The sequence below is a fragment of the Corapipo altera genome, unplaced genomic scaffold (genome assembly GCF_003945725.1).
Source record: "Corapipo altera isolate COAL_440 unplaced genomic scaffold, ASM394572v1 1, whole genome shotgun sequence".
In the NCBI taxonomy this organism is placed as follows: domain Eukaryota; kingdom Metazoa; phylum Chordata; class Aves; order Passeriformes; family Pipridae; genus Corapipo; species Corapipo altera.
This window is the reverse complement of record NW_020884873.1, coordinates 4553878-4567904: the sequence shown is the minus strand read 5'-3', so window position 1 is coordinate 4567904 and position 14027 is coordinate 4553878. Positions and strand designations below refer to the sequence as shown.

At 40.7% G+C, this 14027-nt stretch overlaps 1 protein-coding gene across 1 annotated transcript in view; it reads right to left on the bottom strand.

Annotated features, from left to right (window-relative positions):
• ST8SIA1 (ST8 alpha-N-acetyl-neuraminide alpha-2,8-sialyltransferase 1) overlaps positions 1 to 14027 on the bottom strand; it is a 114406-nt gene that overhangs the window by 74614 nt on the left and 25765 nt on the right. Inside the window, exon 2 of the mRNA XM_027658298.1 lies at positions 8366 to 8510. Within this exon, the coding sequence (XP_027514099.1) occupies positions 8366 to 8510 (145 nt within the window). The remainder of the gene's footprint in view (positions 1 to 8365; positions 8511 to 14027) is intronic.

The following is a 14027-nucleotide window of genomic DNA, read 5'->3' as shown; positions in this document are numbered from 1 at the left end:
GAACATAGCTGAACATCCTGTCTCACTCCAGTAAAATTTACATGAGCCATATCAAGAAACCAAACAACTGTATGAAAAATAGAACTATGTAATATTCCATCAATTCCTACTCATTCTTCTGCCATGTGGTAAGAGCCAGGCATGAAATACAACTAAACCTATGCCTCAAAGAAACCAGTATGGGTATTAAGTCTATTTTAAGAAGTATCTCTCCAAATAAGCTAACTACTGCATAGAGAAAATTAATGTAATGCACTGTGATCATTGAATGATTCAAATATATAGTCACATGTACAGTAAAAAGTCTTTAAACTCAACAAGATGAATTTTAATAATAGAATTCAGAGATAATATGAAAGGCCAACAAGAGGCCAGGATATAAAGGATAAAGTTTACTCAAGAAGTAAAGGTATCATTGCACCTGTAGGCAGAAGTAGGTAGAAGGTATAGAAACGAGTTCACTACCCAAAAAAACCCCTGCATGGAGAAACAATCTCCTTTCAGCATCTTATCAGTTACATAAAACTTCAACAAAATAAACCAAACAAACTTGTGTTGACTTTGGGTGGACTAGATCCCACTCTTATTTCTACTTTTATACCCTCAGCCAGGCAGCTCCTATGCCCTGTAGTTACTTGTAGCCATCAGAAGTCTGCTGTCCCTGTAGCTTCTCATCTGTGACCACTTCCTTTAATTATCCTTTTGCTTACAACACTTCTTGCTTCTAAAGCAGCAATTTTATGTCCCCATAAGCAGAGGAACGTTGACTAAAAAGCCCATAAAATTCCCAGGGCAGAAGTAGAGCCTCTCTGTCCATCTTTGCCGCGCTGTCCACTTCTTCTTTGAGTTCAGCCTTTTTGCTTTGTACTTTACAATCCCACAGCACAACATCTGTAGCTGTGACTTCTAGGTACTGTAAGAATGTTACTTGAGGCAGAACATTTCAGTTGTGCAGCTAATGAGTAGAAATGTGCACAAGCATCCACTGTGCCGTGAGATCCTCCCTGCCTCTGCCCTTACATAGTGCCCCTTCCCTCCCTCCCTCCCTGGGACAGCACCACTGCCACATTGCTCAGCCTTTTCCCTATCTCCAGCCCTGCCATGGCCACTTCACAGCCAGCAGCTGCTCAGTGCACAGGCTTCCATTTTACCTGTCAGTAACTGTACGGCCCCAAGTACCAACAGGAATTAAATAAGATCTTTGAAAGCGCTTTCCAAATATAAAAATCAATGCAACCCTCATGGTTGAATTATCCCCTTGAAAACACCCCATGTTCCTTCTGTCTCAGGTGGCTCCACAACAATCCCACAGGATTTCACACTTCTTTTTGTACAGCTTCCATATCCATAACATGGCAGAAGCTGGACCACAATTGCTCTTCCACAATCTCCTATCCTCAAAGCCCCAAACAGAGATGGGATTGATCTGTATGAGTTGGGGTTCTGAGTGCACAAAGTCATAAGGGTTTGTCTGGCAAAGGCACTGGATCAGCTCTTGTATTACCTAGTAAAGAGAGTGATGGATGCTCAGTCAGTTTAGATTTGAAATAGAAAGGTTGAGTTAGGGCAGCCGCTCCTCTTCGCCTGCCTGCGGGCCAAACTGACACTCTGCAGCCAGATCTAGTCCTTCCCTTTCTCTCTGTTACATTTGGAAAGGTCAGCATCTATTTCTGTATTTGCACCGACTGATATAAAGCCAATTTGGCATGTGCATTATTGCAGATAAACTCCAGAAAAATTAGGCTCACCCAAGACAGCCTGGCCTGGCAGCTTGGCTGAAGAAATTTCAACAAGCCCAGAGAGACCACATCCAGTGATGATCAACAGGGACAGAAAGCAGCTCCTTAGTCTGTCTCAACTCACTTCAACAAGGGCATGTTGCTCGTCCTTTAGATAATTACTTCAAACCATACACATTCCATCTCAGGTTTTTTAGCATAATTTTGATTTTCACCATCAGGTATGTTTGCGTCTCGTCTCTATGGAGCAGTTTCAGATGGACTATGGTTTTTATTTAACTGACCAGCTAGAACAGATGATGCCCTATTCCAGTTTGCTAACAGGCTGCACAAAATGGCCCAATTAGACGATTTGGAATTAGTCAGCATGGAATCAAAGCGAGGGTTGGGGTTTCACTTAACTAAATATTAAGCCACATTTTTTTATTTCAATCACCTCCGTGTCAATGGCTAGAGATTATCTAGGACTGAAGGGAAGACTCAAGCTTCACAAGAGCATAGTTTGTCAAGTCTCTACAGATAGTATTTCATCTCCCAGTTTACAAAAGGCACTATATGATACAATTGCTTAAATAATTAAAAAGATCTCTTATTAGTTGCTTTCCTTGTGAAGTGTTACTTCACAAGATTTAACTATCTCTTCACCTTATAGTATACAGTACGTTTTCCATGTTTGCAATAATTAATGTTTATTAATTATTATTTGTATTAATGTTTATTAATTACATTTTCAGTTTGAATGAATAAATGTAGCCCCAATCAAGAACAGAGTTTGCATTATAGTATGCATGGGAGGATGGGGGAAAATGAAGAAAAAAAAGGAAGACATGGGATAGTACCAAAAAATTTCCCCAAATCCTAATTAAATACAACTCAAATGCAATCAGAGAGCTATTATTTAGCTTTAGAATTAGAATTAGAATATTAGAATTAACAGAAATAGATAAAAAAGATGCTCAATAAATGTTAAGTCTACAGGCACTTTATGTCCCTATATAAGACATAAAGAAAAAATACCAGGACACACACGACAGCCAATATTTCAATGTATTTCTTCAAGTAGTTATTAGATAAAGAGCATTACTGAGAGCAGAGGACTTCCATAAGTTAGATTGCTAGCAAAAAATTATCAGAGTTCTTCCAAAGTCAACACCAAAGGCAATAATTCCTGGCAGCACCGCAGTCCATCAGATCCTAGCCCACTTCACTTCAGGTGGCTTCTCATTTTACACACAGTTTCTGGATCACCTGTGTCTAAAATCAGTCCAACAACACAGAGCGTTGGTAAAGCAAGGTAACATGGTCCTCTTAAAGGGGTTCATGTTCTTCACACAGCTGTAGCTTCACATTCCACCCTGCACCTGCAGAGCAGCACCTTTTGCTGGAACCAAACAGTCATTTTCTTCCTCAGGATGAGAATGTCTTTCCTGTTATTTTCAGCATGCAGTAAGGGATGAAGCCTGCAGACTCTACACCAAACTCCCTTTACAAATCTGAATTATTTCCCTCAAATAATTACAAATTATTCTACTAGCTGTGGGCTATAACTATAAGAGCAGGGAATTCGTTTTGAAACAGCACCAGTAGCTCCGTCAGAGGGGGACGCTACAATCTCTGCTCAAATGAAGAATGTTGTGAGCAACCAAGAAAAAAATAATTTCCCAGAATCTACCAGCACCCTGAATGAAAACCACAAATCTCACAGCATGATCATAAAATAATTCACTGTTACCCAATACACCATTCAGGAAACACAGAAAATGTCAGAGAATGTCTCCATCTTATAGCTGCAATTAGAGCAACTAACTTTTTCCCTGCCTTTATATTAAGGGTAAGAATTTGAACTTCAAATAAATACCTATATTATATATGCAATTTGAAAAATATCACCTTTCTCCTGATCGCAAGGTATCCAGAAACTGATGTCACCTTTCCCAGACTTGTTTGTGGCCTGCAGTTTTTCCCCTTGGATTTCTCCAACACCATTTCTGATGACTATTCATGAGAAGCTCAATGCAAGTAGCCCCTCTTCTAGCTGACAGTATACTGCAGGTGAAACTTTAGAAGGGATTTGATCAGCTATGGAACCATATTTTAGTAATTTGACATAATTTATTGGTACCAAATGTGTCTAACTGCTTCAGGTGAAATACAATGAAACAGAATATTTTTCAATTTGTTAAATTAAAAAGCTGAAGTATAACATTTGAAATGTCTTTTGAAATGTATTCAACTCCTCTACCCTCCAAACCAATATTCTGCATGGCGAAGTGAAAAGTTACATTTGATTTAACTATCTTTTAACCCTTTGGGGGATGGGGAAAGGAGATCTCAAAAATTCACCTCAGTTCTTCCTTGCTATAGGCTTTAGCCAACGAGCAACAAAAATCAATTGTTTGCATTAACAACTAAATACTAGGGTGAGGGTTTTTTCCCCTCTAATGCTAAAGAAAGTCTGAAATTTGCTTTTGAAACTCTGAGGAAGAAAAAGACAGGAAGGAGTGAAAAAATATCCCAAAAAAAAATCTGAAACTGGGGCTTGTTCTATTTTGTAACTCAAAAGCAGATGAGTGTTAGCTCACGTTTCTCTCACATGGTTTTGAGTTACATCCCAGCTACTCCTGTGGTTACATCACACTTACTCATAGTATCTAAAAATTACTGGAGGAATATATGGAAGCCTGGTTTCTTCCATTCTAGTCAGATGGCAAAGGGTGGAAAATGCTAGTCATGCCTTCTGTCGTGCCCCGATGCAACCCAACAGGACCAGAGCTGCATGGCTAAACTTCCAGACTGGAGAGCAAGGAGGGTGTATGTCTCTGTCCCATCAGGGACACTCCCCAGCACACACTCTGTTCTGTTTAACAGTTGGTCCACAATGGAGAAGAAACACATCAACAAGTTCCCATGACCTTTAGTGGCCAATGTGAGACGTGGCAGCCTGGCTACTCAGATATTTATCCAGCCAAGACTGTAGTAGGGTCACCTGCATCTCTGAACTCTCAGTGCCTCCAGACACATAGCAAAATTACTGGCTAATATTGAAACTCTAAGTCTGAATTAAAAGGTTTAGAGGTGTGGTAGGTAGGCTGTAGGAATAATCTCTCACTGTTAAGATTAAACTACGCCTACAGAGATATGCAGACTCTATGCTTCTTGTCTCCTAAGAGTGGGAAATAATGCTGTAGATCACAGCAAGTAACACAACAAAGCTGCTGTCAAGAAATATCTGATTTTAATTGAAGTGACACTCCATTATCCAACAGCTCCAGGCAACTCAGCTTATCCTATGCTGGGAGATGGGCTGTAGGTGGGCACCCTCACTGCATGCTAGTCTGTCTTCTCTGATGAGCCACATCCTGAGCTGCACCTTCTCCTGACCTTCAGGTATTGACAGTGAGCCATCTGCAGTTTCTCTCCAGGATGGAAAAGATGGTGCAGTCTGTGTAACATTTCATTTCTGCTTCAAAAAAATTAAATTCTTGATATCGGGGTGAAATGACACAGAGAGGGGTAGACTAAGAGGAGCTACTTCCAGCAGCTGGAATTATGGGTTCACACAAAACTCTGCAAATTTTGTTCTCATGAACTGAAATGAAACACTGAATGACTATTTCCACATAAAAGTTTTTTTCTTTTGCAATTTTCTCCCTTGGCCTCTCAAAAACTTGAAAAAATAAAAAGGGTAATAATGTAATCATGCAAGGTCTGAGGAATAAAAGGCTAGCAAAGGACCTGATTAAAAAAAAGAAATCTCACAGTTGAAATATTACATTAAAAAAATGGTACAATGAAATATTATAATACCACCAAAACCTTTTAACCTTTTCACTTCAAAGAAAAACTGAAAAACCAATGAACTGATATTAAATTTATATTTTCATGAAACAACATTTTTACTGGAAAAGCACTCCACCAGGAAACATTGGCCCAGCTGTAAGAACTTTAAATATAGATTGCTCAGAAGAAAAAAATATTCTATTTTGTATTGTTGCCATTCAAGAGTAAGAGACATTTTACATATTAAGTTCTGACATACTTATTTATTCCTGTAAAAGGTTCCATTGATGCATTAGCCAGCTCACTCTATGCCATGAAATATGGCAAGTTTCCTATTCAGTTTTGAGTTACATTATCGTATAAGTTAGTAACTGGTTCAGGACTGAGAAATCTTCTGCAAGCACAAAATTGCTTAAGCCCAGCAGATTGATGTGGATGGAGCCAGTTTTATTTATTCCAGAGGAAATATTTTTTCGATTATATCAACATAGCTGCGGCCCTTAACATTCCTGTTACATCCCCTGGGCATTTCAGAGTATTAACCGTATTTTATGAGAGGTTTTAAGCTTCTGGATACTTTTGAAAGGAATATTCATCTTCACAAAACTCGCCTGCCAGTCGTTAGCAAGCTAATAGGCACCATTCTTCAAAGAGGGAGCCTGAAAAAGTGAGTATTTTTCTTGAAACAAAGAGAGTAGAGAAATATTTCACTTAAAAATTTACCGCAAATAAATCTTCCTAAGCTTTTAAGCCTACCAGGATTTCATCTGATAAAGGCCTATGAAATTCCTCTGGGCAAAATACACAGGAATAACACATCAAAATAGAGGCAGTGGTACTTGCAAGGAAAGAAGGAGTAGTAGCAAGCAGCATTTGTCAGAAATAAACTGCCCATCGATTCATTAAAGGGACAGCATTTCCGGAACCACTCCCAGAGCTGCTTTCTAGCATTGTTCCACAGTCAGAACATCAGAAAAATTCACCTTTTCCACCACCACCAGCAGCATCTACCCATCCTCTTCACAGACCGCTTGGCAAGCCTAAGGGACACTGAAGTCCCAATTCCACAGCTCACCTTGTCCCTCAGGAGTTTATCTTTCCAGGACTTCCCAGATCCTTACTCTTGATCCAGCCAACTGATAAACTTTGAGGATGGGGCTTGGGAGCCTGGGAACCACTGGAGTTCCTGAGATCATGATTTCTCTCTAACCAGCAATGACCTCTCCAAAGGAGTCCATCCAGCACTCTGCTCTTTTCTATGAGAGGAGCTAGGACACCTCTGCAGCCAAGCAGAATGCTAGGTTTTAATACAAAGAAAATCAAATCTAAAATCCCAAATTCATCACAGAACAGTGACCTCCCTGTGCCAGCCCAGATGGGTTTTTTCTGAAACCCTGGAAAGGACTTACACATTTTGAGCAGCTGTTGCCAGTATCTTTGTGTGGCACAAAGTTCACAGCTCTGCCAAGGGTTTCTGTTCTCTCCAATAAATGATGCAATATTTTAGCAACAAATCACACTCATAATCACAGAAAAAGACTTAGAGCCACTACTCTGCAACACATCATAAACTTTTTGCCAGTCTCCAGAAATTCACTCAAGGTGGGTAGCCCCTTTCCAGTTGTACTGCAGGAAAAAAACCCCACTTGCCATGCGGGTTTCAGCATCTACTTGTTTGCTGAGCTTGCAAGAACACAGCAGCTGGGAGCATTGTCTGGATCATGGCAACAGGCACAAGTGACAAGACAGGAGACTGGCAGCCTGAAGAAGACACAGCTGTAAAACCGCTCCTCAAGATGATGTCTCAACACAGGAAGTGGCTGTTCCTATCTCCTCTGCCCTGCATTACAGTTTCCCCTCACACTTCTCCATTAAAAGAAACTCATTCAAAGTCATAACTCTGTTTTTGAGATCTTGGGAACTACCTTAAAAAAAACCAAAATCAAACCACCAAACCAACTTTTTCATGCTTTATTGGCAGGATGAGGTTAATAAGTAAGAACACTGCTACATGTTTAACTGAAACAGCAACAAACGAAAAGCCCAGTGTGAATGATTCAACATTTACTGGGAGGCTTAACAAATTTGTATGTCTTCAGTTTGAGAAATTAAAGCAACATGTAAATCAATTAATACATCCAGATGTTTGGCTTTCTTTAAGTGTGTAGCCACATAAAACATCTCTCCTTCCACATACAAAATTCAATATAACAACCTCGTTATTTATCATCAGTTCATATATTAATTAAATAAACAAGAAGCAGCTTAGATCAGTACCACAAACTGCCATCACTCAAAAACCCTGTACTTAACCCAAAACACCTTTGCTGAACAACAATAATCACTTCTAACGTTCAAAAACAGCAAGAATCAACAAAGTCAAGTTGTTGGATTCTGTTGTTGGGCTCACATTGATTGTCACCAACAAACTTCATTAACTTGTAACACCTTCACACAAAGTACTGTCGCATGTGATCTGTACAGATCTCAACTGAAGCAATCCTAGGTGAGGGATCAGGCTCACACTGAGTGTGATCCTTGACTGAAATGCAGAAATCACCTACTTAAAATAGACAGGACTTCAGCATTTCAAGAATCAAGATGGATGACCCAATTTCACCAGCCCTTGTGTACATCTGCACACCCAAAAAGCAGCCAAGGAAATATTAACATGCATACCAACAAAATTTTCAGTAAAAAAAAAACAAAACAAAACAGGAGATTGTTTTGTACCAAGAAATGAAGACTCAATTTCTTGACAAGCCTTTAGCCTATTCGTGCTCCTTTGTACCATGTTACCATTTAGTATATTAATACTTAAAGTGGCAATAAAAACAGTTACTAACCTGTGGGAAGAGAGAGTAAGTTGCATTGTCGATTGTGACAGAATATAAAAATTCCCCATCAAACCAGAGGTTCTTTCCCATCGGGGAGTTCAGCTTTGTCATGGCAAAGAGCTGCCCGGGGTCACAGCATTCTTCCAGCAGCTTCCTAGAGAAGGTAATCAAAAGAGAAAGTGTGGTATTAATTAGAGCCTTGGCACGCCTTCGTTAACGACCACCCCTCACATCTGAGATCCTGCCACTCTCTGATGCTCCGAAAGCCAACCTTCCCAGCCAGCAGATGAACCAGGGGTGACTCTTTTTTACTTACAGAAAGGCTAGAAAAGCTGCTTTTATTTCAGAAAATCTTAGAAATAGATAGTAAAAATTTTAAGTTTCCAGTCAGAGTGGCACAGAAATAAAACGAAGATTCAGCAAAGGAAACTCCATCCTGTACAACACATTTTAATGGATAAAAAAACTGGTCTCCAACACATGCAGAAATCAGTGAAGCTCCTTTGAAAATTAAATCTAAGGTATATCAAAATTCAGTACCAAACCTTATTCATGAAGAGCAGGTTTCCTAAAACCCCATAGTTACATAACTTATGGATGGAAAAATTTGGCATCCCTCTTCAGTTACTGAATGTCCTTGTGTATATTCCCAGCAGTATTAGAGCCTGCCTTCTAACTCAAGTCCAACTTGAGTCATCCCAGTATGATAGATATATATAGAGAGAGACTGAATATTATACCTCTTAGTTTCCTTGCTGAAACTGCATATCCTCTTACACATTCATTTCCCAAAAATACTTACTATTCGGCTTGAGTAGAAATTTGAGAGCTGGTGAGCTGGTTGAAGGTTATATTGAGCAAAAGTTCTATATCACAGCAAACCCAGCAATTAATATCCTAAAATACAGAATGATGAAAAGGACTAAAGGTCCAGAATATCCCATCTTTCCATAGCCTGCATGGCAGCAGAAAGGGTGACACTCATACTGGGTTTTATATGTAATAGATGTATTTAAAACACGCATTGCAGAACTATGCCATTAGAGTATATTTTCATGTTATTATATACATTTTTCATATATTCTAAAGGGAATCCTAAAGAGACTGGTACCATTTCCAGTGGTTGCATAGGTCGAAAAACATCAATTATTAGTGACTACTAGAATGCTTGATGTAGCTGTTCTCCTCTGAGAAAGAGGAGATTTTATTCAAAACCATGAAGTCGCTAATGGAAATTTAAATTTTTTTAGCATTTTTTTAAAGTTTTACAGCTACTTTTCATTTCTAAAAACTAATACTTGAAAAAAAAAAACCCCAACATTATTTTTCCCTGAAGTTCATAGCTTTCTGCAACTGTGTATTACTTTTTAGACATACTTTCAACTGAAAATCTGATGAAAACTGGAAAACTGTAGAGTAGATTTGTGATAATCTTAGCAAAAGAAGAAATAGCTCAAAAGTGAACTCCTCCATCTGCATAAATATTTCAGGAAAGATATAAATCACTGTGCTCCGGTGTGTAAGTCAATTCCAAATTAATGATGTCTAGGACAATACTGTGTCTAGTTCTAGATCCCAAGGTCCTGGAAGATCAAGGAAGATGCAGACAGACTGGAGAGGGTCCAAAAGAAGGTCACCACCAATGATCAAAGGGCTTGAAAACCTGCCCTATGAGGAAGGACTGAAGAAGTCAGGTCTCTTCTCCCTGGAGAACACAGGACTCAGGGGGGACCTCATTGCAATTTTCCAGTAATTTCCAAAATTAAAATTTCCAAGTGAAATCCTACAACTCACATCTTCTCTGGAAATCTGCAAGAAGCAGGACAAAAAATCCCAGATAATTTAGTGTAAAATTATCCAGGGAGTATTTTATATTAACGAATCTTTCCTTAGCCAGAGTAAACTGATAAGGAACAGTTCTTCTTACAACTCCCTCCACATTAGACTACATATATATACCTACTCTTTCCTGTTCCCAAAAAAGCATTATTTCAGTTCCCACTGAATCCTTCATTAATAAACCTATTATGAAAAGCAGTAGATGTATCCTGTAAGGTCCACAGATAGGCAAGTCACTAGTTCAAGTATGTATCTGTATGTACTAGCACAAAAATCTTGGGCACTCATATGTGCTTTCTGTCAGAAAAGAACAATTATTAAAAGTCTCACATTATTCAGTCTCTGTTTCTGATCTAAATCCCAAAATTACAAAGCAAGAAAAGCTTCATAGGAAAATGTTCATTAAAAAGCAGAATGGATTCAAAGGCAAACCTGAAGCAGGATACTTTGCAGGGTCAGGGAGACTGAACTGATTTGCAGAGTTTGATTAAAATGCACAACTAAAATGTTACGACACAATTTGCAAAATTGCAGCAGCTTTTAGCCAAGAATCTCAATTCATTGGAAACATTTCTCCACTAGCAGGACACAAACAACATGCTTTTGTCTCGAAGTTATCTCCAATTCAGAGGAGACCTGCGTATGAGAGGACTTCAAGAATATTGGTATTGAAAAGGCACTGGAGGCCCTCAGGTCTGAGAGCACTTAAGGGACAAATCCCTACTAGTGAGAGAAGAGGGAGAAGAGTTACTCTGACAATCTCACTTCAGGCCTCTGAGATTTCAGCTGGAACTGGGCACCAAGCAGGTCATTAAGTACAAGGCAGCATCAGCACTGAAGCGGCTCCGCACATCAACTCAAGCAGCAACCTGTGCACGAGGAGGGAGCTGAGCAGCAGTTTTGAGCCGTGTCCCAGCCGTGCCCCCACAGCGTAACTGGCTGGGGTGAAATAAAGACAAGACAAAATAAAATAAAAATTTAGCTACGTTAGTGTGACTTCGCAAAATTGTAACTACTTGAAAGAAGGTCGTTGCCCAAATTGTGGGCAATTAAGACAAAGCTAGCTTACCTAAACAAAAGGGACTGTCAGGGAAAGCGGGAAAGACGTTCAGCACATAGCATTGCAAGGGAGACAGAAGAGGGGTGGGGGGAACCTAAGCTGTTTGAAACGATAAAACTTTATGTAACTACTCTATAATAATGAGAATAGGAGTTAGGCAACCAAATGTCTATTTAGATAAGGCAGACTTCATAAAGAGTGTATATGATAGATAATTTTTGAAACTCACTGTAGAGAAAACTGTTGTGTTTCTTTTCTCAGTGGCCATGCACAGGGGGGGTGAAACGCCCCTGCATCTCCTCGGCCGTAATAAAAGTGTGCTTTATATATATTGTTTAAAGATTTCTTTGAATCAGGGGTTACACCAGCAGACACTGCACACTGACAGAGGCACAGTGGTACCAAAGATCCTACAGCCACAGTACCTTATTTTCGTGGGTTTTACTCCAGGCTAAGTCTGGTCTGATTCCATAAAGATCTTATGAGTGGCTGTAGCAATGGAGTGCATTACTGGGATGCAGTGAAATCTGGGGACAACTAGATTTGCCTCCAAAGCCCACCTCTAATGAAAGGGCTAATATGGGTGCACCCTTCTCCACCTTAAAACAGAGAGGAAGCCAGACCTCGTTGCCTAAATTCATACATAGTCAGTGAGAGAGCTTACATAAAAATCCCAAACTACTTGTTGTTCATCTTAAGCTTATGAACTTCTCAGTTTGATTTTACTTTGCAGCTAGGCAATGCTTAATCTCACCCTGGTTTGACCAAAGTCCCAGTCAATAATGACTCAGAGTAGCTCCTTCAAACATCCCAAATGACAGCAAATATAACACCTAAAACCAGAAATGGGCAATTCCATAGTACGGGTGTTCAACCAGGAAGTTACAGCCCTTTATGTATCTCTTCTGCACAGGTGTCCTGCCTTCCCAGTACACCCCCCACTTCTCCAGCTGCCTTTGCTGCTCTACATGAAGTGCTAAGTGCCACCAGCACCAGCAAGGGAGGGTGAACAAAATTATTCCTCTCAACTTTTTCCTTTTCGACCCATGCAAGGGAGAGGTAGCACACCAATGAGGAGAAGGTCAGATTGACAGGGAGAGCCACTTGTCAAGCAGCAACAACAGCAAGGCAGCTTCATGAAGCTTTCCCCAGGGAAGTGGTGGAGTGGTGGAGTCACCATCCCCAGAAGTGTTCAAAAAACAAGAAGACATGGTACTTCACAATATGGTTTAGTAGGCATGGTGGTATTTTGTTGCAGGTTGGACTTTCGTGGAGGTCGTCTCCAAATTTAATGATTCAATGATTCTGTGAAGGAGGACTGAAGGCTTAAGCCTGATCTGAACAGGACTCCAAACAAGTCTGCAGAAGAGTTCCCCATGAAGGATGATCCAGTGTACATGGGATGGGGAGAGGGCAAGAACAGCTACAGCCTGATGCTGCTCTTGCAGGTCCCAGCTAGTGTCAGCAATCCTCCCACTAAATAAGGGCAGCATGGCTTTAACAGCAGCAGTAAAATAATGACTCAGGTTCAGGTTCAAGTTTGAGACAAAAACAATTTGTCAAATGAATTGCTTTAGTCAGACTCTGCTCAGCTGCCTGGATTTATCTGATGTCACATTAACCTTTGTCCAGCAACTGCAAAACAGAACCTGGATCTGAAGCACAACCGTGCAGTATTTGGACTGGCATAAACCTCCTTTTCTTTACATTGCAGTTCACATTCACCTCAACTTCACATGTTTTGCTTTGAGATCAAATGACTCTGAAGGCTCAGAGAAAAAAAATTAATCTGCCTTCGGAGTTTCAGCTGGTGTCAAGCCAAAACCATCAGGTCTTCACTCACAACCAGAGATTTGTGGCACTGCTGAAATCCAGGGTACGGGTGGTCGCTTGGGTTCACTAGGGAATATTTGCGCAGCTCCATTTCAGTGCAATTGCTGAAGTGCTTCCATTCATGTATCCCCCCGTAGAGGCAGGAGGACCTACCAAGAACCTCATGGAGTCCTCAAACTAAACCAACACCTATTCCCCAGCATCTGCATGCTTAGGGATCCTGAGCTAACATCCCTATTGGAAATACTTCAGGGATTAATACCAATAGTGGCTGTGAAACGCAACCGGTCTGAGCACCTCCAACACTGTGAGTCTCAAAATCTAACTGTCAAATTCTCCTAATTAGGTCTTTGGTGTAGTGCTTCCATAAGAATAACACATTCAGGTGTTTTTGCAAGAAGTTTTGGTGGCAGGGGAGATACCAAAATCACTGCTGTAGTGGTTTGAATCTTGTTTTCCCCCAGAGGTTAAGAAAAGTGGTAACCCCCAAGGGGTGGAAACCCCTGGAAGTTTTGAAGTTCTGTCCAATGGGCACTCCTGCAGAAATGTAAACATACCACAAGCAACCAGAAGAGATGAGTTGTAGTTTGGTTGGTAGGTGAGGTGGCCATGTTGTAGGAGCCACGAGGAAAGGGGCCCGGAGCCCCTCGGGGCCTCTGGGGCCCCCCAGCCCCAGTTGGGGGCTACAGAGACTTGGAACAGTGTTAAGCTGGACTATGTGTCTGTAGCTGTGAGCTGGGAAATGTTTTCTCCAAACTGGGCAGTGGCCGGAGAAAGCAGCAGCCGGCACTGACCAGAGAAGCGGTGGCAGAGAGCCAAAAGAGATAAGACGGAGCAACAGAGACATGCAGCACCAGAGAGAGAGAGAGAGAGAGAGAGAGAGAGAGAGAGAGAGAGAGAGAGAAGAGCTGAGAAGCTCAGAGCGTCCTGGGAAGCTGG